This window comes from Zosterops lateralis, assembly GCF_965231275.1.
Source record: "Zosterops lateralis genome assembly, chromosome: 6".
Classification (NCBI taxonomy): domain Eukaryota; kingdom Metazoa; phylum Chordata; class Aves; order Passeriformes; family Zosteropidae; genus Zosterops; species Zosterops lateralis.
In genome coordinates this window covers 31,048,047-31,073,495 of record NC_139761.1, presented here as the reverse complement: position 1 = coordinate 31,073,495, position 25,449 = coordinate 31,048,047, and the positions used below count along the sequence as shown (strand labels likewise).

At 37.0% G+C, this 25,449-nt stretch overlaps 1 protein-coding gene across 1 annotated transcript in view; it reads left to right on the top strand.

Moving 5' to 3' along the window:
* Positions 1–3,580: 3,580 nt before the first annotated feature.
* FMN1 (formin 1) overlaps positions 3,581–25,449 on the top strand; it is a 138,453-nt gene continuing 116,584 nt past the window's right edge. Inside the window, exons 1-2 of the mRNA XM_083863276.1 lie at positions 3,581–5,745; positions 7,817–7,934. Of these exons, the coding sequence (XP_083719402.1) occupies positions 4,354–5,745; positions 7,817–7,934 (1,510 nt within the window). The 5' untranslated portion in view covers positions 3,581–4,353. The remainder of the gene's footprint in view (positions 5,746–7,816; positions 7,935–25,449) is intronic.

The window sequence follows — 25,449 nt, the reverse complement described above, 5'->3', positions numbered from 1 at the left end:
TAACCAGACCAGTCAATATATCTTTCTAGAATTTCTGTCTCAGATCTACCATTGCCTTTTCATATGATAGGCTTTACAGGTTAATATTCCATACTTTTATTGATACAGTATACAGTATGCACTCCTGCAAAATAGTAAAATGAGTTTCTTAATATACTTTCTGAATTTATAATTGTATAGGTATCACAGTGCTTTTTGAAATTCTCTAAAGTAGTCCATATCTCAATGTCAATCAGAATTTCAATGAAAATGTTAAAAAACACTATGCTTTTATACAGATGGATTTATACCGACCCCTACCTCAAATATGTTTGGTGTCCACACATTCTGTTAACATCATATATTGCTGAATTCTGATAAAAAATTATCATGTCTATGTTTCCATTGCTACATCAAAATTTAATTACTTAAATTAAAAGCAGTTATATTGGTGATACCCAGTTCCCTCAAAACTCAGGAAAGCTGCTCACATAATGGTCTAAGTGAGGTAAGGCTGATAATAATGATGAAAATGAAGGCCTTATAGATTTTCTTCTATCTTTCCTGCCTATCCTATTTTAGAGTGTTTAATGGGTTAAAATACTAAGTTTAGAATGAGGTAATCAGCAGAAGAGACAAACAGGAGAGCAGGGGAATGTTAAGACCATTATCAATTTGCACAGTAAAAGTTAGGCTGAGGATAGGGCAGAGGACAGACTGTGTCAGCTGAACTTCAGATTAGTTCATGCCACTCGAGTAACAAACAGAACCTGCTGCTTCTCCTGGCTCTTCTGAAGCCTGACAGTTGGTGCATTTTTGATTCCATTATTAATTTCAAGAAGTTATGCAAACTTTTCTGGATTTGGGGTTATTTTGAAAAAAGAGTAGAATGTTTGTTTTCAGTTTAGCAGCCTTGCTGTTTTGTAGAATGTCTTTTAGTCCTGTTCATGTTTATCTATTTTCTTATTACAGTGATCTGAAAAGGCAATCTGAATAGATATGGGGTCAGGAAGTGTTGAACCCTGCCATATGATAGGGGTAGAAATTAGATTACCTTATTTTGGCTTAATGTGTGTTTTCTTCAAAGCCAGTTTAAAAACCTACTTCAGGTGAGCTTTTAGACATCTCAAAAACAGAACTAGAGTGAGTTGTGGGTGTGACTTCTGTCTGTGATGAAATGTAGGTCAAAAAGGGTGTGGATTTTTAAATGTGCCTTAAACTGTAAGGAATGGTTACCCTTTTGTATAATTAGTGCGTTGACTGCCTTGAAAGTTGCCATGACGGGTTTCAAGGGCTTTTCTGAGGCACCAGGGAGTTGTCTGTTTTATTAAGTAAAGAGGCTTGTAACATAATCATAACTGATTTTTTCTAAAGATTTTGAAGTTGTTCCTTTAGATGCAGTGTTACAGCCTGTTCAGAGAGACTTTCCTTATGAGATAGATCCACCCAGCATTAAAACACTTCTGCCAACAAAATGGCTCCATCCTATTTCACATCACAATGATGACTTCTTTTTAATATCAAAATATTAAGGGCACATACTGATGTATGTAACCAACATGTATTTCATTATCAGCTATTCAGTTCCTCAAAGCACTCTCCACTGGGATGATCATCAGAATGCAGGAATCAAGTCTCTACAAAAGCCATATTTTAGACTGGGAGTTTATGGACTGTGTGGTGAATTTCAGAGACCAGCAGACTCATTCATGACAATGACTTTCAGTTTTTGATCATTTCTGTGGGCATATATATGTAGAGATAAATTTCTTTGTTTATCCTAGAGCTCAAAAAGCTTGAAAGTTTCTCCACATTTCCTAGAATTTACTACAAAAAAGGTACATGTAAAGCAGTATTTTCTGCAGGCTTGTGAGATTACCTTGGTTTTATAGGTTATATTTCTCCTGGAGTTTTAATTATTCAATGTTCAACTCTGGGATTTCTAGCACCTCAATATATTGTATAACTTAAGCCTTACACTAAAGTACCATCCTTTTCACTTCTAATTTGTGCCTGGTCTCCTATATTTTGTTGGGATGTTGTTTAGACATAAATTATGAGATTCCTGTTTTAAGTCCACTTTTAAACTAAACTTTTCATAAGTCCATTAAAATCTTAAATAAGTAGTGGCTGTAATAACTAACCCTCTATTCATAGGATTGCTACAGCTTGGTGATCCTTTTTTATTACAGGGAAGTTTTATTCTAAGTGTGGGTTATTGTTAATATAAACACATGAATACATATTTTGGCATAATCTGAATCAGTATGTTTAGTTTAAAAGGTATCTAGAAGTTGTTCATAGAGTTATATTTTTGTAAGTGACTAACAGAACTATTCTTGAAAATATGATTAATGTTTATCCTTCATAAGTTAATTAAACCCCAGATAAATAGGCACATAAATAAATAAGACAACCATACAATTAATCAAAACAATGAACAATTAATCATGTAATTGAACATAAAAACAGATGTGCATTTAAATGTAGAAAACTTTGGTTCAATATTGCCACTTTGCCCCATTTACTTTGCCATAAAATGGAATTTAGAGTTGCTTTAGATTTGCCTTCAAGAAATTTTGTCTTGGGGGAAGCACCAGTGCTGTGGTAGCTTCTTTCCACCTGTTTTATAAATCCTGGTATTTTAAGAATAGGTTGGCGTAGGGAATGATAAGGACTCTGTGTCTCTTTCTTTATGTAGAGCTTCCTTTTCTGCTATTAATCCACATTAAGCCTGGAAACCAGGGGCGCCATGACCTGCCAGCTGTTTCTGACCTTGGCACCTGGTGATTAAGCATAGCGGAAAAGCAAGTCCAGAGCTTGCTAAGGAAATGCCAGGCAGCAGGGCAGAAGACATTGCTCCATGTTAAATCACAGATAAAGATGGGAATGATTCCAATGCCCTTTGTCTATAGGTATGCACCTAACCCTGTAATTGAAAAGGTGTCTGTAAGCTTCATCTAAGCCCTTAGAATAACAATCTGATTTTCAGGAACCTTTGTTCCTGCAGGAGACACCAATGGTTTTTGCTTTTGCTGTTGACAAATGAATGGTTTTTGTACAGTCTACATTTTTAAACATTAAACCAAAAGCTAAATGTGTTGGGATACTTTGTTGTTGGTTGTAATACTCAGCTTTTTAGTATTTTTCAGTAATCTCATACAGCAGTGTAATCTGCAGCTGATTTCCCTGTGAAGGACAGCTTTCCCCATGCTGGCTGCTTAAGATTACTCGTCACAGCTGTGGAATGACCTTTTAACTTGGGTAAAATTTAAAAAAAAAGTAGCAAAAGTGGAAACATGTGATGGAAACCTGCCACAAATGTTACTGATTTTCTGAATATCAATAGTGCTTGAAAGTATTTGGTACTTTCTCCATCTGTATTGATTAAAAAAAACATATAGTATCCCTGGTAGTTTCTGTTAATGTTGAGTTAGACAGTTTTGGAGATTTCAAAATCTAGTTCTTGTTTGTTTCAATGAAACAGATCTCCCACAAGGCTCTGGATTTCCCAGCAGTGAATTGTCCCTCCCGGGCCTGGCCGCTCTCCCCCGCCCAGCCCGGGTCCCTGGGCGCGGCCTGCTCGTACCTGTGCAGTGCACCTCGGCAGGGCCGTGCCGGGCAGGGACAGGGTAACATGAAACCAGTCTCGTTGCTTTTTGTTCGTGGCCCTGGAGGCTGAAATCTGCATTCCAGATGAAACCTCCAGCAAATCGGAAGAGAGTCTCTTTTTTCCCTACTTTCCTCTGCTCCAAGGGCGCTCACCGAGTTGGCTCTGCCCGGCCGGGCACCGGGGGCTCTGCAAGGCCTTCAGGAGGGGCATTAGCTCGGGCGTTCATTTGACATTTCTCGGCGATTATGGATTTACGAAAGAAGTTTTTTATCCTAGTGGAAAGACTACGCAAAGGAATCGGTGAGGAATTCGCTGCTGCAAACCGCCGAGCGCTGGCGCCCCGGGACAAGGCAGACAAGGAAGTGGGGAGCGGCGCGCGGGGCCCGGCGGGGCGGCGGCTGTAGCTGCCCCCCGGGGGACCACTGGCCGAGGCTCCGGCCGGGGTTACTGCTGGGACAGCCCGTCTTCTTGTGCGAGGGAACAAGTTCCAGACGCTGCCGAGAACTTTTTTTTTTTTTTTCCTCTCTTTACGGTGGGTGTTTTTGCCTTTTTGCCGGTCCCTTGCGGGGCGCGGAGCCCCGAGGGCCGGTGCGGAAGGGGCGGCCCGGCCGGAGCGCGGGAGGGAGGCCGGGGTGGGCTGCGGGGGCCGGGCCGGGCCGGGCCGCCTGTTGCGGGGCCGGCACCCAGCCCCGGCCGCAGCCTGATGCGGGCTGCGAGAGTTTGCTCTGCTGGAAGCGGACCTGCTCTCTGCTTCACCCAACATGGAAGAGCATAATGGGTTGCCTGACTGTGGTGAGCTTTTAGACCTGAAGAACACAGCAGAAAGCGACCCTGAGCCACTCACTACATTTTCTGTGAAAACACTCTTTGGATTTACAACTAAGTTTGAACCTACAGCTCCCGAAGAAGAAACAGTGCTTAAAGCATTTCAACCTTTGCACGGCAATATAAATACTCAGGGTAACACCTGGCATGAGAGGAATGATAATGGATGTAATGAGGACTCAGAGAATCAGCCCAGCGTGGATAGGACCAGTGGCCAGGCTGACCCAATGTCTGGCAGGCAGGCAGGCCTGGAGCTGGAGTTAGCTGACCAAAATGAATTACTTCTTCAGCATCTGAGGTTTGTTCAGACTTCTTTGTCTGAATCGGACAATGAGGACAAGGATGCTATTATTGTGCAAGGTACTTTGGTTCATACAACGAGTGACACAGAATCGGACACGGAGAATAAGGACCTAGACACCGATGAGAACACTGCAAGCAAATATGGGCTAAAAAATGCTTCTTTGTCTGCTGAGGCCTTGGACAATGGCGATCAAAATAAGGAAGAGTCAGAATCAGAAGGGCACAGCAACAGTGATGACACTGTGGATACAGATGACATTGAGTTACACCCACCATTCTCTCAGCAGCTCCCAAAAGAGCTGGACGGTATTCTACAGTATGACTCCAATGGAAAAGACAAAATGTTAATGGATGAGCAATTCACTCATTTGCTTGCTACAGGGGAATGCCCTCAAGAACTTTCAGGTGAAGAAGACAGACCTTCCGTTGATAATATATCACTCCAAAAAACAGCACTGGCTGAAAAGACTTTCCAGCTGCCTGCTTTCTTTAGTGGACTACGTGTGAGGAAAAAGGGACTGACCACAGAAGATGGGGAAACTGTTACAGAAGTTAAACCAAGGGAGAATGATTTAGCTCTGCTTAAATTACGACAGCCTGTTAAGAAATCCAGTATTGCATCAGGTTTGACCATTAAAAAAAAATCATCTGAACCTAAAGCAAATCCCACTTTCTTAGAACAACTCTCGCACTTGTTAAACATAGACGTCTCCAAGAATGAAGACAGAACTGAGGACTCTGGTGAGGGATCCGGGGAGACTGAGTACAGTGATGAAGCTCAAGAGAACAAAGCCTCCAGCAAAAGAGAACCACGATTTCCCTCTGAGGAGATAAAATCAAGCCCTGCTGAATCTGCACTGGATGCCTTTAAAGCCTTATTCACGCGACCTCCCAAGAAAGAAATGACTGCAGATACTTCAGAGCTGGAAGCCCTAAAACGCAAAATGAGAAATGAGAAAGAGTCCTTGAAAGCTGTATTTGAAAAGTCAAAATCAAAACCTGGGGATGGACCATCAGACAAATCTGTAGGTTGAATTACTTTTTCTTCCTAAGATCTGGAAGTAGAAGGATTAAAAAGAAAATTTCTCGTTTAAATATTATTGGTGGGGACTTAAGATGAAAATGTCAGAATTGCTGTTCTTTTGGCAGTCTCAGATTTTGGATTCCCAGCTGAGGAAATCTTGGGGCTAATTTGTCAGAATTTTTGACCATCTGCAGTTGAAGCAGTATTCAGCCACAAGTGATGGTGGCAGTAAAAGCCTCACAATTAGAAGTGAGAACTTAAAAATCAGTTTCTCATTTTAAAAGATCTCTACATAACAGTTCTCTATATGTTAATTGTGGCTTTAAATCAGTTTGATGCTGCAGTTATTTACTGTAGTATTATTTAACTGTTAATTATTTATCTGTTTTCTTTCATAGAGTATTTTATTTTTAAAACTAATATTTCTTTTTACCTGTAGGAATAATTTTATTATAAGAGTTGATACAAGAAGTTGTGGGTGATTTTCAGCTCAATTTTTTCAAGACATAGAACAGGAGGAAGTTTTTGGGGTTTTTTTTCTTGTTTATATGCATATATCTGGCTTTTCAAATATTGATTTGCATTTAACCTTATCCAGGTGTAACTTGTTGATTTCAATTAGACAACTCAAATTTTTGATTAATATAAGTGTTTGCAAGATTAATGCGTTAGGAAGATGAAGATGTAGTTAGATATTTAAAAAAAAATCAATGCAAAGTTTTCATACAGTCATAAATTACTTTGAATGTGATTTGAACTCTTTAATTAAATGAGTAACCTCTGGGTTGGCATTCTCCCAACCCAAAATTCTTACAAACACATCTTTGGCAGACGTAATCAGCCCAGGAGACTATTGTTGGCTGAAGGGGAAATTACCTGAAGGATTCCATTTTCAGGATTGGACCTAAAACTTGAAGCTACTTAACTTAATTTTTTTGTGTTGGTTATACTCTTTTAAAAATTTCTATTCTTACATAGTATTAAAAAAAAAAAAAAAAAGTAAAGAAAATCCTGGCCAACACTTGGGTAGACTGACAGTACCAGTTTGTAGTAAATTACCTGTGGGGAGGAGAAAACAGGTATTCATTGGCTGTGGAATGTACAGCAAGTGCAGTCTGTGTGTGCCCTTCCCATTCCTGGCTTGCTCCTTCCTGCTTAGACCAGTCGCTGTGCTGGCGTCAGCTTTCGTGTGCCTCACAGCAAACTTGTTTGGGAAGCTGTCATCACACACACTGAGGGAGGAGGCACAGGAGTCAGCAGGAGTGCCTTTTGTAAATGTCTGCTTAATGTCCGGTCTAGTGCAAGTCTGTATTTTCTCAGGGCAAAGCCAGAGTCCAAGGGTCTAGCCTTCCCTTCCCCTTGCTCCTGTGGGCTGTTTATAAGGCCATTTTCATATAGGGTTTCACTGTTGTTGCAATTGTGTCTATGCAATTACTTGCAATAACATGTTGTAAATCAGATTACAGAAATATTGGAGATATAAAAACCGCCAAAAAGAATGTTTGTTTGGGTCATTCCCCCTACACCCAGTCCCCATTTAAAGAGTTATTTTAGCATTCCAGTTGCCAGTGCAGTCCCATTAACAGCTGCAGCATTACATTGATGTGACAGTGTTACCTGGTATGTGGACTGAGCAATCTGCTGGGGGTGGGGCAGGAATTTCATAAACCAGCTCTGCTTCCAGAAAATTATATTGTCAAATGATGTCTTAGGTGAATTGCTCCAATGTTTACTTGTAAGAGGATCACACTCTGGAATATTTCACTCTGTAAGAAAGATACAGGAAAAAACCCTATCATTTGTGACCAATCTATCACCAAAGGATAGACAGCTCTCCACAGTGATGTGAACAGTTTCAGCAAATCACTGCATGTCACCTGCATTATGCTACTTTCCTCCTCAAAAATATTTTTCTACACTGATTTATTTGTGTCCCTTCCAATCAACTGAGCACATTCAATCAGTTGAATAAGACAGATAATCTTTCTGGAGCACATGCTGAGCCTGGCAGTTGGTGTTTGGAATCAATTGATACTGCAGACTTTAATTTTTTTCTTGCGTAATTTTAACAGCCTGACCTGAGTCCCTCAGAGCAAGATGACAAGACTCCAGGGAGACTCCAGACTGTCTGGCCGCCACCAAAAGCAAATCATGAAGAAGCAAAAGTAGGATTAAAGTACACAGAAGCAGGTAAAACAACGAGGCAAAGCATTTGCAGAAATTAGTTTCTGACATTTTTAATCTTGTTTAATACAGAGATGGTGATAAGTCACAGTATTTTCTTTTCTAGAAAAACAGACCTTATGTTTTGTATGTGTAGTTTACTGCTACTTGTTAATTCTGCATCTGATTTTTAAATGTAAATGGCTAAATATGTGTTGAAATCTACAAACTTGCCTGTACAAATTCATGAGGAAAGAAGTGGGTTTTTTTGATAAATTAAGTTATCCATGCCCAGTGGGATTTTGTTCAAATGAGTGACAGATTGGTGAATGCATGGAAATGTGACTGCTTTTTCTGATGCTTTGGTGCAGGGGGCAGGTCCCTGCTGAACTCTGGTCTGGCTGCAGGTTTTCTTCAGGTACTGTCCAGAATGAAAACAGCACCATTATTGCAACATGTGTATGAACAGAGGAATGCTTATATCCCATCAGGCCACTTCTATAGCCAGCCATAGTACAATATGTATTGTCCTATGCAAGTGTATGAAAGGGTATGTTCATAGTGCAATGTTAATTATCAGTTAAGCTTTCCACAGAAAAATATTTCTTGGAGCTTTTTGTTATTTAGATATTTACATAACATACTTACAATGGAGAAAGTGATTATTTTAGCCACTACATCTCTGGTTCAAATTTATAGTCTTGAATGTAAAACAGGAAGTCCTTGATATTCAGAAATTAGCCATAAACTGAGGAATAGTCTGAAATATGAAAGTGAAGGACAATAGGCCATCTCTTCTTCAGATACCTGGGAGATTTTAGAAAATACCACCTAGAAAGTATTAAGTGGAACTAAAAAAAAAGACTTTTATACTACTTTGCTATGAGAGATTGTTCAGGGTAATGCTGTGTCGTTCTTTCTAATTCCAGTGGACATCCATCTGACCTTGTATTTGAGAAACAGTACTCTCATTTGTTCTATCTCTTGCTTTTTATTGTTTAGTCTATCTCACTCTTTTTTCAGTTTTCTCTGCTTTAAAAAAATCTTTCTCTTTTTGTAAAGTGGGAATAATACTAGAAGTGTGAAAGTTGTTGGAAGATTGATAAAACTAGGTTTTGACAGGAACAACATGGTTCTAATATATAGAATTGAATTTAATATATAGAATTGAATTTATAGTCCATCTGAATTTGGCAGTCTATCACTTAGATGACCAGGACAGGTATTCAGCTGTTGGCAAGTTGATCTTACTCTTAGATTTTTATTATAGGCTATGTGCTTGCTATATTTAATTTTACCCAAACAACTATTTTTCTTTCTAATGACTGTAATCATCTGTGGAAAAACATATGCTTAAATAAAGAAAGAAAACTGAATTAACAGAAGCTCCAGATTTTACTACTTGTAGAGAAATTAGGTCATGCTTTCTTGAAATTTGAATAGGAAAGACAGACTGGCTTAGAGCCTGTGTAAATTGTTACTCTTGTTACTGTGATATTTTGGGTGGCAGTGTCATCAACATGTTGATGGCTTGTTTGCTAAGTCAAATTTTTATAGACCAGATTCTGCAGTTCATTAGTTGCTCCAGCGTCTGGCAGAGGGATTTGAAAGAAAACAAACCGCTGGTGATTCAGCTGGGATGAGATGTAAGCAGTGTTTTTAAAGGAAATAGGCAAAGACTATATTTGCAACATATGTTAAGACTGCCCTCAAGTTATAGGTGTGCCTCAGAGATTGGCAGGTTTGTTTCTTTCAGCTGTTCTTTCAGCTATTCTTTCAGGTGGATCACTTACATTGGCTTTTCTGAGGACTTGTGTGACTGTTTTAAAGCATTATGCACAGGAATGAATTCATAGAGTCTCCTGCAAGTAAAGCCAGGTACTGTTCATGAGTTGTGATGATACAGTTATAATAGGGTTTGTATTCAATGTTAGTTTTGTTGCTGGGGTTTGTGGGGATTTTTATGGATATGATTGTGGCAATATAGCAAAACTTCTAAATTCACAATCTCCTCTCTGGCAGTAGTAGGTACATTCAAAGTGCATGTGTTTACTGCCATTTCCCCTCATGCCCTTTCGCATCCAAAATTTCTTCTGGCTACCAATACTTTAGAAGCTTCTTGACCCTCTTTTAAGAAGTGGGCTTCTTAAAAATAAGCTATAATGCAGGTTAATCATCTGCATTATTTAAATTGACTGGTCTAAAGCAAAACCCCTATTTCTTACCTTGGTGTCTTGTCCTGACTACTAAGATCAAGTGAAAAATTCTTTATCTCAGAATAGAGTTCAAAAATTGTGTGGCAGGGATATTTGTGATTCCAGTCTTCCTCCACTGATGTTCCTCAATAGATGAATATCTATAGCATAAAAAATGCTGAAGTAGTTAGTTTTATTAATTTTCAGTCAATAATTTATGTTAGTGTTTTAACTTCTGTGATTAAGGGTTTCATCTACCAAAACAATAGGAATTTATATAAAGACAATAATAAGAGGATGAATTATTAGGTAAGTATTCATTTAGCATAGCTTTACTTTATGCTTATATGAAATATATGCTCACATCCAAGGATAAATTGGTCAACATTCATCTTTATACTTCTGAAAGTATACAAATATGTATATATTCTATGAGCTGGCATGGTTTGTTTCCATTTGTCATCATAAAATAGGATTTAAGTAAGACTGAAAACTTGAAAGTTGGATTATAGTAATCTCTTTTGCAAGTGTGTCTTTGATTTTCTTTCTTCATCACCATGCACTATGACAACTATGACAGGAAGGTAGGGATATTGAGGGAGAGTATTCCTGTCTTTATGATCTTTTCTCACCTCCTTGTCGTGTTTTTCCTCATCGTTTTTATTGCCTAGTGAAAGCAAGAAATTCAGGCTTAATTTGGCCTACGCAGCAGACATCACAATGACTCATAGCAGGTTGGAGGAGTAGCTAACTCTCTCCTGAGGCTCATAGTCTGGCTTGATGTGTGGGAAACCAAGTGAAGAGCAAATGGACATAACAAGGAACACGTGTGTGAAGCTGACTAGGCCTGTTAGGAATATTAGAAGTGAAAGAAGTTAAGGGATACAACTGAGCCCCAGGTTTTTTTCATGCATTTGATAACTGCTTGTGCAGTCATGATATTGTCTCCTGCAGTATCCGAATCTTGAGTTGGTAATTTTGAATTGGATGGATTGCAACTTGGTGTTGCAATATTTTGGTTTAGCTCATGTTTTCTTAATTCTTTAATGCATGTGTTTCCATAGAGCAAGTGACTGTGTTGTCAACTGGCTCTCTGTAATTAGCACAAGCTTCTTGCATGATTCTCTAGAGAAACTGGAACTTCTTTGAAGTGTGCCTAAAATAGCTGAAGTCCAGAAAGTCTATAGTGCATTTTTTTGTCCTGGAAGACTAGAAAAAGGGTACTTTAATTTATAGTTATTCTACAGAATCAAAGACATTTCTTGTACATATATATTTTGGTCCTAAATTTCTGTTCCTCTGCTTTCATTTAAAGTTTGTTTTGGTTTTGGTTTTTTTGCCTCCATAATTCTTAGACTTCTCACGTTTTTTAAGCATTAACTCTGACAGAAGGGTAGAAACGTCAGCCATAATGTGTGGTGAAAAGCCAGATAGGAGACAAATTCATGACTATACTGAAGAAATTCATCTGTGATACTACATCACATTGAATCCACATATAATAATTGTCTCAACTACTGCGTGAGACTAGGTCAGCGCTTGCAGACACATGTCCCAGAAAAGGAGTTTAGACATGGGTTCTGCAGCTCCTGAAACTACTTATATTTGAAGAACAATCTCCACATTAATGTGGTAGATAGATTCTGTTATTCCTATTAACATTACCATTTTAGCCTTCAGGATCAAACTTGTTCTCTTCTATACAACAGAGAGAGTTTAATAATTTGATTAGCAAAACAGAAATGTAAAGAGTAATGAGAAAGAGAAGTACTTGACATTCCTGTGGGAGAAAACGTTAAAAAAGCCACTTACAAAATTAATTCATTTAGTGAGGTTTTTCATTTTTCCATTCAGTGTTTTCATTTTAATTCAAATGTCTGTATTTAACATTTAAAAAACCTCATTTTCTCACAGTCTGTCTGTTCATCATCTTTAAATCTGCAGTTAGGTAATGCTGTCTCTGTGGTGCCACAGTTTTTGTAACAGTCTGTGATAATGTAAGCACAATTTTCAGGGTAAGTAAGAAAATCAGGAAGTGTCTGATAAAGGTCTTATTAGACAAAAAATGTCTCGGTGAATGGTGAATAAAATACAAAATAGTGGCAGAGGTTTAGCTAAGTCTCAAATATATCATATCCTTGATTCCCTATACTTCTAGTTCTCAGCAAGAAAATCACTTTATGGCCATGATGTAAATGCAGGGAATAACCAGCTTAATAACCAGTGAGAGAAAGAGAGACATAATGGTTGGAACAAAAGAATGAGAGATAAGAGCATGATTTCTTTATCTTTCTTTAACATAAGCTTCCTTTGTGGTCTTGAACACTTTGTGTTTGTCTTCAAAATAAAGACAATGGTTGATGTTAAGTGTCCTGAACACTTAACACAAGTCGTTGTAACAGTGGCTACCAACAGTTGGTTTCACCCAAGAAAAAAAAAAAAAAAAAAAAAAAAAAAAAAAAAAAAAAAAAAAAAAAAGGCGCAAAACCCAAGTAATTTAGGTTTATTTCATTTCAGTGTAGTGTTTGAAGTTTAGTTCTGGGATTCCATTATAAATTTTACTGTAGTGAATTAGATCAATCAGCAGTATAGCAAACAGAATATTTTGCATTGCTTCAAGGTAGCGCTTTTGTGATTGAATCACTGATCAATTTGATGTGAACTCAGAGTGCATAAAGTTTTTGTAAATTATTTTACAACACTTTACTGCATTTACTGTATAGCATGACAGGTGCATGTAATTCGGTTTTCATAATCAGACAGATACTAGTCTGGTTTTGAGAAGCTGAGGGTTTTATTACAAGCTGGATTTTGGTAGGAATTCTAGAGTAACAACGCCATTTCCCCCCCTTACTTATGATAGCTAAAGCTATGATTTTGTGGATTTAGAAGGTATTGAGTTTAGTGCTGCTCAGAAATCTCTGCTGTCACAGAGAGGTTGTATATGTGCTGATCACTGCAGCAGTCACTTTTCCAAATATCTTGCAACACTATGTGCTAAGATTTATTTTGAAAATACTAAAAAAAAAATGCTCAAAAACAATCAAGCAAGAAAAATATTGCTTGCTTTTCCCTCCCCACCTCAGCTGACAGTGTCATTCATACTGTGCCTCTTGAGACAGGAACAAAAAGGCACCTGTGGATAATTAATATTTTTGTTAAGATGTTTGTGTTCCATTTTCAGTCCTTTTGCTACTTTCTGGAATGGCTTCAGGAAAGTTTTGGGAACCATTCCAAATTTCAGTTTATCCATCCGTAAAATTAGGATAAGAATTCTGACCTATTTTTCAAGTCAAATTAAATTCCATTTCTGTTTACAGACTCTTAACATTAGATAGAGACACAGAATAGGAAAGAATATTGACTTTTTAAACTTTAATCTTAAAAACCAAAACCCAGACCAACCCCACAGTTACAGAATGGATGAAATGTTCGTGCCTTCCCATACACTGAAGATTTTTTTTTTTTTTGAAAGTGAGAAGGAGGAAGAGTTATGCTCCAGTTTTTCAAAAAAAAATGGTTGCTTTATTTTTGTTATGCATACTCTCTGTAGAAATGTAGTAATTTTAGGAGACCTATTGATTTTGAGTCCAGGTATGTTTTGTAGCAGGTGCCTGACAAGGACAGCTTTCACAATATCCAGAGCCATGTCTGGATACACACATATGTAGCCATGGATACCAACGTGCTTAAGATTCACATACAGAGCAGCTTTAGTCCACTTGAAGTAGAAAGCTGATTTCTAAGTGTAATATTTTCCTAGTGAGAAGATTAATCTGTTGCCTGAATATAATGAAGGCAAATTGTGTGAATTATTTCTTTTACTGTAGATTTAATTTTGAAATACAGACTGCGCTGTGGACCCAAGCAATCCAGTTTTGCAAAGATCCAAAACATTACGAGATGATTCTTATTATATAATTGAAACACAGTGAAAGAGCAATAGTGTACACAAGAAGAATGACTTTGTATTTTATTTCCATGGTTCTATTTCAAAATATATGAAGCCCTAACAGAAATTCCTCTGAGTTTTACTGAATTCTCTTTCTTGTTCTGCTGTTTCACTGTTCACTTGTTATGATGCTTTCTGAAAATTTGCACCTGCATTTAGAACTGCTTTTTGGATTTCCTTTTAGGTAAATTCAGTATCAGCCCTGCCAAGTTTGCTCCCTATGCTATGGCACAGACATGTACTCTGTAATAAATCTGTTCCTCGTGTTTGCTGTTAAAGAGTTACATGTTTACCATATTGCATTGGTGAACGTGATCCTGTAGAAGATTGGATTTGTAAATACAAAGGAGGACATTTCTTGAGAAAGAATTAGTGTTGAATGTCCCCAGCAGCAGTACCTCTAGTGTTGCCTTTGTGGGAGGGTGAAATGACAAGTGAAACTATTCATTTCTGCTATCAGGTAAATGAAGTGTAATGTAACCCCTCACAGCTGAGGAATGGTCAGGCAGATAAGTTACTCAGGTTACTGCTTTTGAATAGTGCTTTATACTGCTTTGCAATCAGAAAGAGGAGTAACTATTTTCCTCATTTCAATAACAGACTGTCAAGGAGGGGTGCTGGTTTTTCCAGAGAAAGCTGTTTTTTTGTGGATACAGTTCTGTTATTCTTGGGAATTCAGTCGCTATTGTGAAGATACTTCATGTCCTGTAGTAGGTTTACTCTGATGTCCTCTATATTTAAATATCTGGACTGTATTTGCATACTGGACTATTGGCTTTTTTGGGGCTTGTTTTCCTTTTCATTTGTCTTCTTTTCTCATACCTGCCATATTTTCACCTTTAAGGTGCTGAGAACGTTTGAAATTTTAGGTTTGGAGGGTTTTTCCTTGTCTTAAAAATGAAAAAAACAAGCAAATAAACAACAAAAAACAAACCAAAAGAAAAATCAAGCTGAAGTGAAGAATGTCTGCTCATTTCCCAGGCTGTGGATTTGGCATTACAAGTAATGAATTATGGGTCTGTAAAAGAGTTCAGGTTGAGTGGGAAGAAGAGAGGACAGATAAGAGTAGATGGAATGGGGTTGAGGGAAGGAGGATTAGAATCATGTTTTAGAACAACATGTAGTATTGTTTTTTCCAAACCCCTTATCCCTAAAAATAGGTAATTTTGTGAACTTCTTTGAGCATAGATAAATTTTAATTTCCTAGTTATAAAAGGATGCTTAAATGCAGTTATGCTTTATAAAAACCAATCCAAAACTGAACAAATTAGAATTTGAAAGTTGCTCATGTGTATTTTTGTTGAAAGAAAAGCCTGAAAATTTGCTTCTGGTTTATGACTGTAGCCTGAGAAAGTCTGGAAGGTCACATCAATACATCTGTAAAAATAAATAAAAAGTAATTATACAGGTGTAGCTGTTGTGAGTAGGTTCCCTTCTGACACCCGGTGGTTAAAGATGAGAACTACATAGGGAAATAGAGGAGGAAAATGCTGTAGTAAAAGGAGAATGTTGAAAATGGGATCAAGGGTCACCACTGAGGGAGAAAACATTAAGAAACTCTCACTATTCTGAAATTTAATGAAACTGTGCAATTATAAGTGAATGATTTTCTTTATACTACAGGGTGTGGTACATCTCAAGAAAGGTAGATTGTACTCAAATTTCCAGCTTTTATTCTCTAATTACTTTTAAATTGTGTTAACATTATTTTGCATGTTTTCACACACTGAGTTTAATATGTATGGCTTTTCACAAAAATGAGTGTACTGACCAGAAGTGGCTGTATAGGTCATTTAACTTCAAAGCTTCTGCTTTCTACATAAGGTTTTGAGATTATGGCAGAGAGGTTTCCTAAATTGGTGTGTAAAGTTTGAGGAGTAACCCATCTACTTGAAATGTGAGTTATGGAGATTTCTGTGGGAAAGGTTTTCATGTCAGATTTTATTTAAAAAATTTTAAGTAGGTAAGTTGGTTTATTACCAAAGAAGAAAGGCAATTCTTGCATAGCACAGTTGTAAACACAATAGAAGAATACTGAATAATATTTGAATGTGTATACTTACTTTTTGCAACAGTTTTGAAGCATGAAAATTTCCCTTTGAAACATTGTGACCCGCTCTATCCAGTATTTCTGGGGCTGTAGGTTGAGTTTTTTCAGGTCACCAGATTGACAAATGAATGCTTGTATCTTTTCTTTTAGGAATGTTAGTGAAAGGCACAGCATGCTCAGTATTACAAGATTTTCATGAGCATGTATTGAGTATATTTGTAGACGTTGCTGCTTTGTGTTTAGAGAAGCTCTGTGTGATGATAAAGCCTAACATACATTAGACATTTTGATTCTGTGTGTTGTCCAAAACATCCAAATTTTATTTCATGTGCCGTTTTCTATGCATTAGGAAAATCATGCATGCTTTAGTGTGTATTTTCTTTGCAAAACAGTGAAGCATACCTCATACTTTACTAATCATCAGCAATATTGTTTGGTTTTATGTTTTATTTCTGCCACCTGGTGGCGTATTTTGTGTGTCACATATGTCAGCAGTACCAGTCACTGCTATTGCAGAGTCTAAAACTTTCTTTTTTTTAAATTCTTGTTTTAGAAATGAAAAGCAAAATGAGGAATTCTTGAAAGTGTTCCCGCCCCAAACTTCTGTCTTTTAATCAGATTGTATGGAATTAGTCTCTCAGAAAAGTCTAAGCTTTCTGATCTGCTTTGGTCTCTTTCCCTTACCACACCACATGAAAATACAGTAATGAGTGAGCATGATTGTTATTTCTAATTTTAAGTCTTGAGGAATTAAAATCAGCATATGATATTCTGTGTATATATCAAGCTGAGAGCTTTTTAGAAATATTTCCAAGTGTATTTAGTTTGTGTGGCCTGTTTTTGGTACTGGAGGCACTACAGAGGTGGCTTTGTTTTCATTGTGTTACTGCATGTGGCCCATGGTTAACCAAGGAACATCCATGGGATATTTTTACATGGTAGAAATTTATTTAAGTATTTGATTTTGGTTTGATTTGATAGGCAGTGTTAGTGTTTAGCAACACTTCAGAAATGAGGCGGTTCACAAGCAATTGATATTTTTTTGCAAGACAAAATGGTATAAGGAGGAGCTGAAAATACCAACTGAGTTATACATTCTTAGTAATGAATGAGAAGCAGGGGGTGTGGTGTGCAAGATTCCCTGCTAGAATATGTAGGTAATGAGTGTAAAATACAAATTCCCTGAGTGAAGCTTAAATACAATCTCACTTACGCTTTTGTCTCTAGCTCACCTAAAGCTTTACAAGGAGGAACCACCAGGTGGGTGGAGCAGTGTAATGTTGTCTGTCTGTGTCTAGTCTTTGGTCTCCTTTGTTACCAAAAAGGTAGTATTTATCTTTCCTTGATGGAATAGAAGTGGTAAAGGCTGTCTGCTATATATACCACTGTTGAGGACTAAAAATTTGGTAAGACTACAGAAGTTCTATAATAGATCAGGAACTGTCTGCAGAATTCTAGCTTACAGTACTTCATTTTCAATGGCTGCCATCCCACTAAAGTGAGTGGAATTTAGGTTAATTTCTTCTTAATCTCACATTAGACATATTATAAGCTGGTAGTGGGTTTTTTTTCCTAAAGTCTTTGGAGCAAAGATGATAGTGAAAATTAAAGTGATGATAGATCTTAACATTAGAGTTATGGAAAACTGGACATACACTGATTCTTAATCAAAGCAAGAGCACATGTAAGGTTGACAAAGAAATACAGTAAAATCCCATTGACAACCATGTGAGGGTTAAATACTAACTAATAATGTCATTAGTAGTCATAGAATCATAGAACATTCAGGGATTGGAATGGACTTTAAAGATCATCTAGTACCAACACCTCTGCCATGGCCAGGGACTCCTCTCAGTAATGAATCAGTAGGGGTGTCTTTTGAAGGAAAAGGAGGTTTAATTGTCCTTTAAGAAAAAGAATTAACTACTTTAACCTGGTTTTTGGAAGTTTATTTCACTTATAGCCCCTGCTGTGTCTTTGTTTTCTTGCTCAGTTTTGTACCCACCAAGAGCAGGATATGCAGAGTGTTGGCTGTTTTTGGATTTTAAGTGAAGTTTATGAAAGACATTTTGAGCAAATGCTCATGACTCAGAAGCTCCTTTTAAGCAGCTCTTTTGAATTTCCAAATTATAGAGTCATAGAATAGTTTGGGCTGGAAGGGACCTTAAAGTTCATATAGTCCCAACTCCCCTGTCAGGACAAGGAACAGTTCCCACTAGACCGGGTGGCTCAGTGTCTCATTCAGCCTGGCCTTGAATGTTGCCAGGGATGGACAGTTATTGTCAAAACATGTAATAACTAAATGAAGCTGAGTTGGAACTCATTTTAAAAGAGGAGTTTCTGGTAGTATTCCTCTTTTTTTCTATAGTAACTTATCACTTCTGCAATTGTTTGCTGAAGTAACTGACAACACTGAACAAGGCATGTTTCAAAGCATTTGTATTTTTCTGTGTATGTTTATTCATTAGGTAATTTCCTGTTGCCATGCTTTTCATAGAATTACAGAATATCAATCAGCTGCTTAAAACTTTGTAAGGATTAAGGTTTGTTGTTTTTGTTTTTGTTTTTCTTGATCCTTTTTTTAAATTGAGTTAGGAATAATAGATGTTGGTGAGGATTCAGTGTTATTATCTTATAAGATTTAAAAACAAACCTTATGACCAGGATAAACTCTTCTTACATTATTGTCACTGAAGAACTACTCCTTAATTCTACCACAAAACACCATTTAGATGATGATGTGAGTAGACATCATATTAGAAGAAATAAATCCAAAGTATTTTGAAGCCTTTCTCTTCCATTTGAAGTTTTATAATGACAGTCCAATCATGTTTGTCACAGCTGGATGGATACTTCTTAGGAAATAAGACGGTTTAAGACAATTTTGCATTAATTAAAGAAGCTTATATTGGAACTTGTTAGAATTTCCCTGCACATGCCATTAGTGATCTTAGGTTAAGAAAGTTATATTGTCTATGTAGAATGCCCATTAAGTGGCCTTCTGGGCAGTCTGATCTGAGACAGTTTTCTTCCTCACAATTCAATTGCAAGCATTTCCTATTTCTTTCGTGTCCTAGTTTCATCCAGGACCCTAATGTTATTTGATACCACCTTGCATCCTTGTTAGGGGTGGGGAGAAAAGGATTCTGACTTCTGGTCAAAAAAACATGGCAGGAGAGGGGAAGCCATACTCCATTGTTCATTGTCTCAGGGTCTAGGTGGAGCATTTTTGCATGTGAATCACCCTCTCTCTTGTATACTTTTGTTATTAATATTGTTGCCATTACCGTTCATTTTCTTATCTCATTGCTGTTTCCAGTAAGCTGTTCATATCTCAACCTGTGATCTTCATTTTGATGTCTCCAATTCTCAACTCCATCCTGCTTCAGTGGGAAGTGAGAGGGTAAAGGTGGACTAAGAGAGCAGTGTGTCATTTGGGAGAATCTTGGTGGGGGGCACCGAACTGGGGAGTACCATTCTTAAATCTCAAAGTGGGCTCTTCCTCAGAGGATTCTGGTGGTAGTGCAGGATTTTGTAGAAATGCTTAGGTGCTTGCAGTTAGAGGCCACTTGTGTTATTTCCTGCTTGCTAAGAAACCAGGCAGGTGGACAAATTGTATTTGCCTGTCCCATAAAAACCTCATGTCTTTTCCCTTCATCCTAATGAAACAAATAAGTAAGCAACATCTGGGACTTGTTCGTGGAACAGAAAAAGAAACCCCTACCACTCATCTCTTCCTGTGCAATTTCTTGAACAGTTAATACTGATCATAGAGATATATGGTTCAGATTTTGAAGATCATCTGAATTTGTAACTAAAAGGATTAGATGTGTACTTATTTGGGAATTCAGAGTGTTTTAAAGTCAGCTGAAACTAAACCATCCATTCAATATCTTTAGCACTTCAGTATTTTAACTCAGCTTTCTCTGTAGAAACCTTAGTCCCAAATGGACTCACAGAAATTATGGATTTGTTGCCTGGAGAATATGTTTATTCTAAAAAGTCAGGGAAAATAAATAAAGCTGAGCAGTTGGGACAGTAAATATTGATGGACTTGTTTATATTCAGATACCAAAAGCCTATGAAAACTAGAATATTCTGGTGTTTTAGATACTTGTTTTTTATGATTATTAAGGGTAGATTCAAGCAGTCCTATGTTATACATTTTATTTGCAAGATTAGCTTTTGGGACCAAAATTTTAGAAAATGCACTGCTTTAAAAATTAGCCCAGTATATTGAGCCCAATCCACCCAAGATATCTTCCTTTGTTTCAAGTTATTTTGTGTTTAAATTTAAAACTCATGAAGTACAATAACTGTTGAAAAGATTGTGCTTTTTGTATAACTTAATCAAGATAAGCAGCTTTTCTATATTGCATTACTTTTTTTCCCCATATGTAAGTTTTGGTATCTGTCAACCTTCTGGGTTCCAGGTACTTATTAATTTAAAAATTGCTGTTCAAGAGAACATGAATAAAACTTTCTGATACCCCTAATGTTCTCTGTGTATTTGTACAGTTTTCACTCTAGCAGATGTTGATGTCTAAAAGGTAGTAGGCATTTGTCGACTGTTTCAGAGGATCAATGCATGATCCTCTTGTTTCACACAGTAGATGTTTGTGATTCTATAAAAAATTCTATGTCTGATGCTGTACAGCATTTTAAGCTCTTTGTTCGCATCGTGTCCATCTTCCTTATTCACCCATTTTTAATTGTTTGGGGTTGCTGCTTCGGCTTTTCCGTTGTGCTTCAACAAGAATTCTTTTATCTGTTTGTGTACTGTGTTTGATGAAATTATAGGACACAGAGTTACTTCCTCCTTGCACTTGGTAGTTAGTTAAAACACAGTTTTATTTCTTTCTTGCAGCCCATTACTTGGGTAGATGTTAATTTCAGGCTTTAGCTGGAGTATTTCAAATGTTGTAGTACCTAATGATAAAGAAAATAATATATTTTTCTGATGGACTGGTTGGTATTGTTTTAGTCATTGTTATCTTTATATGATCCATATTGACAAAATGCTTTAAAATCATGAAGCAGACTGATACCAAACATGATGGTTAGGGAAGGAAGGTTATCCTGTTTGCACTAGTTCTGTCTTTATAATGTTCAATGCTAAAGTAGTTTTTTTTAAATCAGATAAAATACTAATTAGAATTAATTTTTCCTGCAGTTGCATGTAGGCAGAAGCAAATAGAGCATGACTGGAAATTATAATACTTTCTAATATTGACTTTATCAATGGGTGACAGGATCATGACAATTATGTATTAAAATAAAAATTTATATTAAAAACTGAGATAACAAGTTCATACTTAGAATAAAATAATAGCCTTGAACTGGAAAAATAAGACTTAAGAATTTGCAGCTGATACAAAGTTAGTATAAGTAGGAAAGACCTGAATGCAAATTTAGCATTCTCTCATCAGAATGTTACCTGCTGGCTATGGTAAAACATGAAAGTAAAAGGAAATTTAAGTTTCACGATAAGTAGATTTTTTTTAACAATGAATAATTGATTTATTATTCCAACAACAGCATAGAAAAAGGAAATTTTGCTTTGTCATGTCACTGTATATCTTTAATCTTCACTGAAGCCTCTATACAGCTTCCTGTGTACTTTGCCAACTTTCAGACTATTTTGAAGAAATGTTTTAGTGAAACATTTTACAATGACGTGTTGCTAACTATCATCAAATATAAGAAAGACTTGTTTAAGGCTTCTTAATGTGTTTCTGCTTTATCTCACTATCTTAAGAAAAATGTTGAGTTTTATGAAAGTTTGCTTTAGCTTCAGTGGGTTATAATTATTGATTGCAGGAAGCATCAGGTTGCAAAAGTAAAGAATATGCCCAAGTGGGCAACAGCTTACATGATCTTTTAAATTTTTCTTGTTTCCTTCGAAACAAAGGAAAAAGTAGTAAATTAGAAGTAGTAAATGAAAACTGAGACTCCAAGCTGTTTGGAGTGGAATCTCTGCAATGCAGTTGTTTACCTTTTTGCTTCAATGCTCTTTGTAAAAGAGTGACACTTTAAATTATTTTCTCAGTAACAAAATCCTAGTTTGCGTGTGGTAATTTTTCAGTATAGGAGCACTTAGCACTTGCAATCTGATCTTTATCTAATTTGTCTTGGAAGTCCCTAAAAATAATATCTACTTAAAGGAAAGCTAAATTTATGCCCTATAGCCACTGTCTTCTTGCAGGCAGATTGGAGACCAGGCAAGTACAACAGGGTATTTGTACAATCAGCCTTCTGTTATGTCATAATAAAAGGATTTAAAGCTTCAGAAGATTGACATTGAGATGTTTCTGTCCGAGGCAGTAAAGCTGATGAAGAATCTGGAATGTAAGTCCTGTGAGAAGCAGCCAGTGGAGCTGGGTTATTTAGTCTGGGGGAAAGAAGGCTCAGGGGAGACTTCATTGCTCATTACCTGAAAGAAGGCAGTGGCTGGGGGTTGGTTTCTTCTCCCAGTCAGCTAGTGATAGGATAAGGTGAAGTGGCCTCAAATTGCACCAGGGGAGGTTCAGTTTGGATATTAGGAAAGACTGGTTAAGCATTGACACAAATCACCATTCCTGGAAGTATTCAAAAACTAAGTAGGTGAGGCAGTTCATGATACAGTTTAATGGTCATGGAGATACTTGGTTGAAGATTGGACTTAATCTTGCAGGTGTTTTCCAACTTAATGATTCTTTGGTTCTATGAAAATGCAGCTCCCCCTGACAAACTAGATAGAGTCATCTTGTGACACAAGGATCAGCTTGGACCTATAATGTAGGGTGTACAAATGAGGGAGCCAGGCGGTGAGTGGTATCAGGACCAGTGTGAGCACACACTGAAACACAGAAAGGTCGGGCTAAAAGTCAGGAAACGATTTCTCACTGTGAAGGCGGCTGAGAAACTAGCACAGGCTGCCCAGAGAGGGTGACGAGGATGGAGATTCCTGAAAGAATTCAAAAACCATTTGGATGTGGTCCTGAGCAACCAGCTCTGGGAGAGGTGGGGGTGCAGACCAGATGGCCTCCAGAGGTCCCTTCCAGCCTCAGCCATTCTGTGGTTTGTGATTAGAAGCTTTTCTCCAAGTCAGTCTGCAAAGTCCTAAGGTATGGCAGCCCCAGGAAGTGGGGGGCATCCTGCAGTTCATCTGCAACCTTGTGCCTGGGCTGGCTCTGAGAGCTGCCCGCAGGTGTTCATGTGTCCTAACTAACAAGGCCCAGTGAGTTACAGAGGTCATGGGAGAATCAGACTGGCTCCACAGAGCCATATGCCGTTTCTTAAACGCTGGCATTGTTAATTTTTAACCTAGAGAAATCACTCAGTGATACATTGGTATTTCTGGATTTTATGTGTAGTCTGTGATTTTTATTTTTTTTTTTAAGTTAAATAGAATTTAAGAATTCAGTAGTTCATAAAGCCTGACTTATATTTGTTCTCAGTATAGTTCCTTCTGTTAAAATGTCATTGTTTTTTACTTTGCAGTTTGGATTTTTACCACTCTAAGCAGCATCCCAACACTCTTCATAATTAAACTTCATCATTCTGTTGCCAGTATTTTAAGAAACTGATTTTTGGAATTACATGAATGCAATTATTTTTTCTAGTCAAATTCTTCAGCATTTAAAGGATTCTGATTGGCATACAGGTTATTTGGTTAAAATGTTAACCATCTGTGTACAATTATACTAAATTAAGGTGACCTCACATGACATAGAAATGGAATGGACATGAGTTACTTTATATTATGCAAGACAATATAATTGTGATGTGATTTTCATAATAATATCTTGTACAGAAAAATAAACATTTGCTTGAGAATTAAAATACTTTGCTGGGTGTCAGCTTCTATCCAGTAGATAGTTTCTTGTAGTTAAAAATTATATAACGGTAGAAAGAACCAAAAGAATCTTATGCTGTTGAATGTCAGTTTATATCATAGTAGAAAATCTATTAAAATGTTACATTATATCAGTTTATGATGGAATCTTATGCAGTAACAGTGTTTTAAGAAATTAGTTTTGATTATTAATTCTTATAACTTAGTACTTTTTAAGTATATTTTAAGGAATAAGTAAATAGTAAAAGAATTGCTACTCTGTCTTACTTCTGCTTGAGAACAAAGCTTAAACAAAACAATCTACAATCTCTAGAACTTATTTCAGAGCTTTCAGCTAGAAGCAATGAGAAACATGTGCCAACAATGACATATACTTAATTGCTAAAATAACTTTTACATTCTTAATGCTGTGTTAGATTTCATTCATGGGGGTTCTTCCATCATTCTCTAATTGCACAAACATTTGTGCCAAAATAAAAAAATAAGCAAGAGAGGCTTGGGAATGGGTAGACAGTAAAAAATCTGCTTCTGGTGCTGGTACAGGTCTATGTCAGCATAGGTGAATTATGACTCTCTTGCCCAAATCTCAAAGAATTTTAATCGTTGGGCAATCCCACATAGAAAGTAGATCTTTTGTTATGATAGATCTGTATCCTTCTGTTAGCCAATCTAAGAACTGATTGTTAGGAGCATTTTCAAAGCCTGTTATTTGCTTCAGTTATCATGTGACCTTAAAGAGCTAAACTTCAGGTCAGGACGTTCCTAAGGTTCATTTCCTGCAAACTGAGCGCTTAGGGGGCTGAGGCGTGAGAAGGGTCACAACTTCTTCTGGGCACCTGAGGCAACTGTTTTAAGTCCTATTTAGGTGAATAGATATGCAGAGCCTGTATCCAGAGGGAATATCAACCAGGCAAAGAAATTAACAGCAGAAAATCTAGAAGTTTGTAGACGTAACTGGTTGGGATTCCAGCAGAGCAGTCAGGCAGTTTTCCCATGCTGGAAAGCTCCAAGTAGAGACCTGTTAGAGGGCAAGGAGAAGTTTAGATAGATACTGACTGGAATCACCAAGGTTTGTATTTTATACTTTGTAAGATATTGATCTCTTTTCCTTTTCATTTTATGTATCAATTCAGCTTCAATATAACTTCACCTGTGTTTGGAAAAAATAGATTTATATTAAAATACCTTATATTAAAAGCTTCCATGTAATGCGGATTTCAGGAGATGATCAAGTTACCTTTTCTTTCCTCTTTTCTTCATGTGCTCTGAAGAAAAAAAGAAAAAAAAACCAAAAAGAGCAGCTAAGCACTGGAATATTTTACTGATCTGGTACTTTGGTCCATACTTTGATACTTTAATGCTATTTTGTTATTTTTTCTGGTGAATGAATCATACAAGTTCCTTAATCTTAGAGACCATTGACAGTAAAATTTAAATTCTTCAGGCTATTTTCAAACCTTGTTTAAATTAGGATTTAGTTGAGGAGGCAGAAACCAAGACAGGAAACT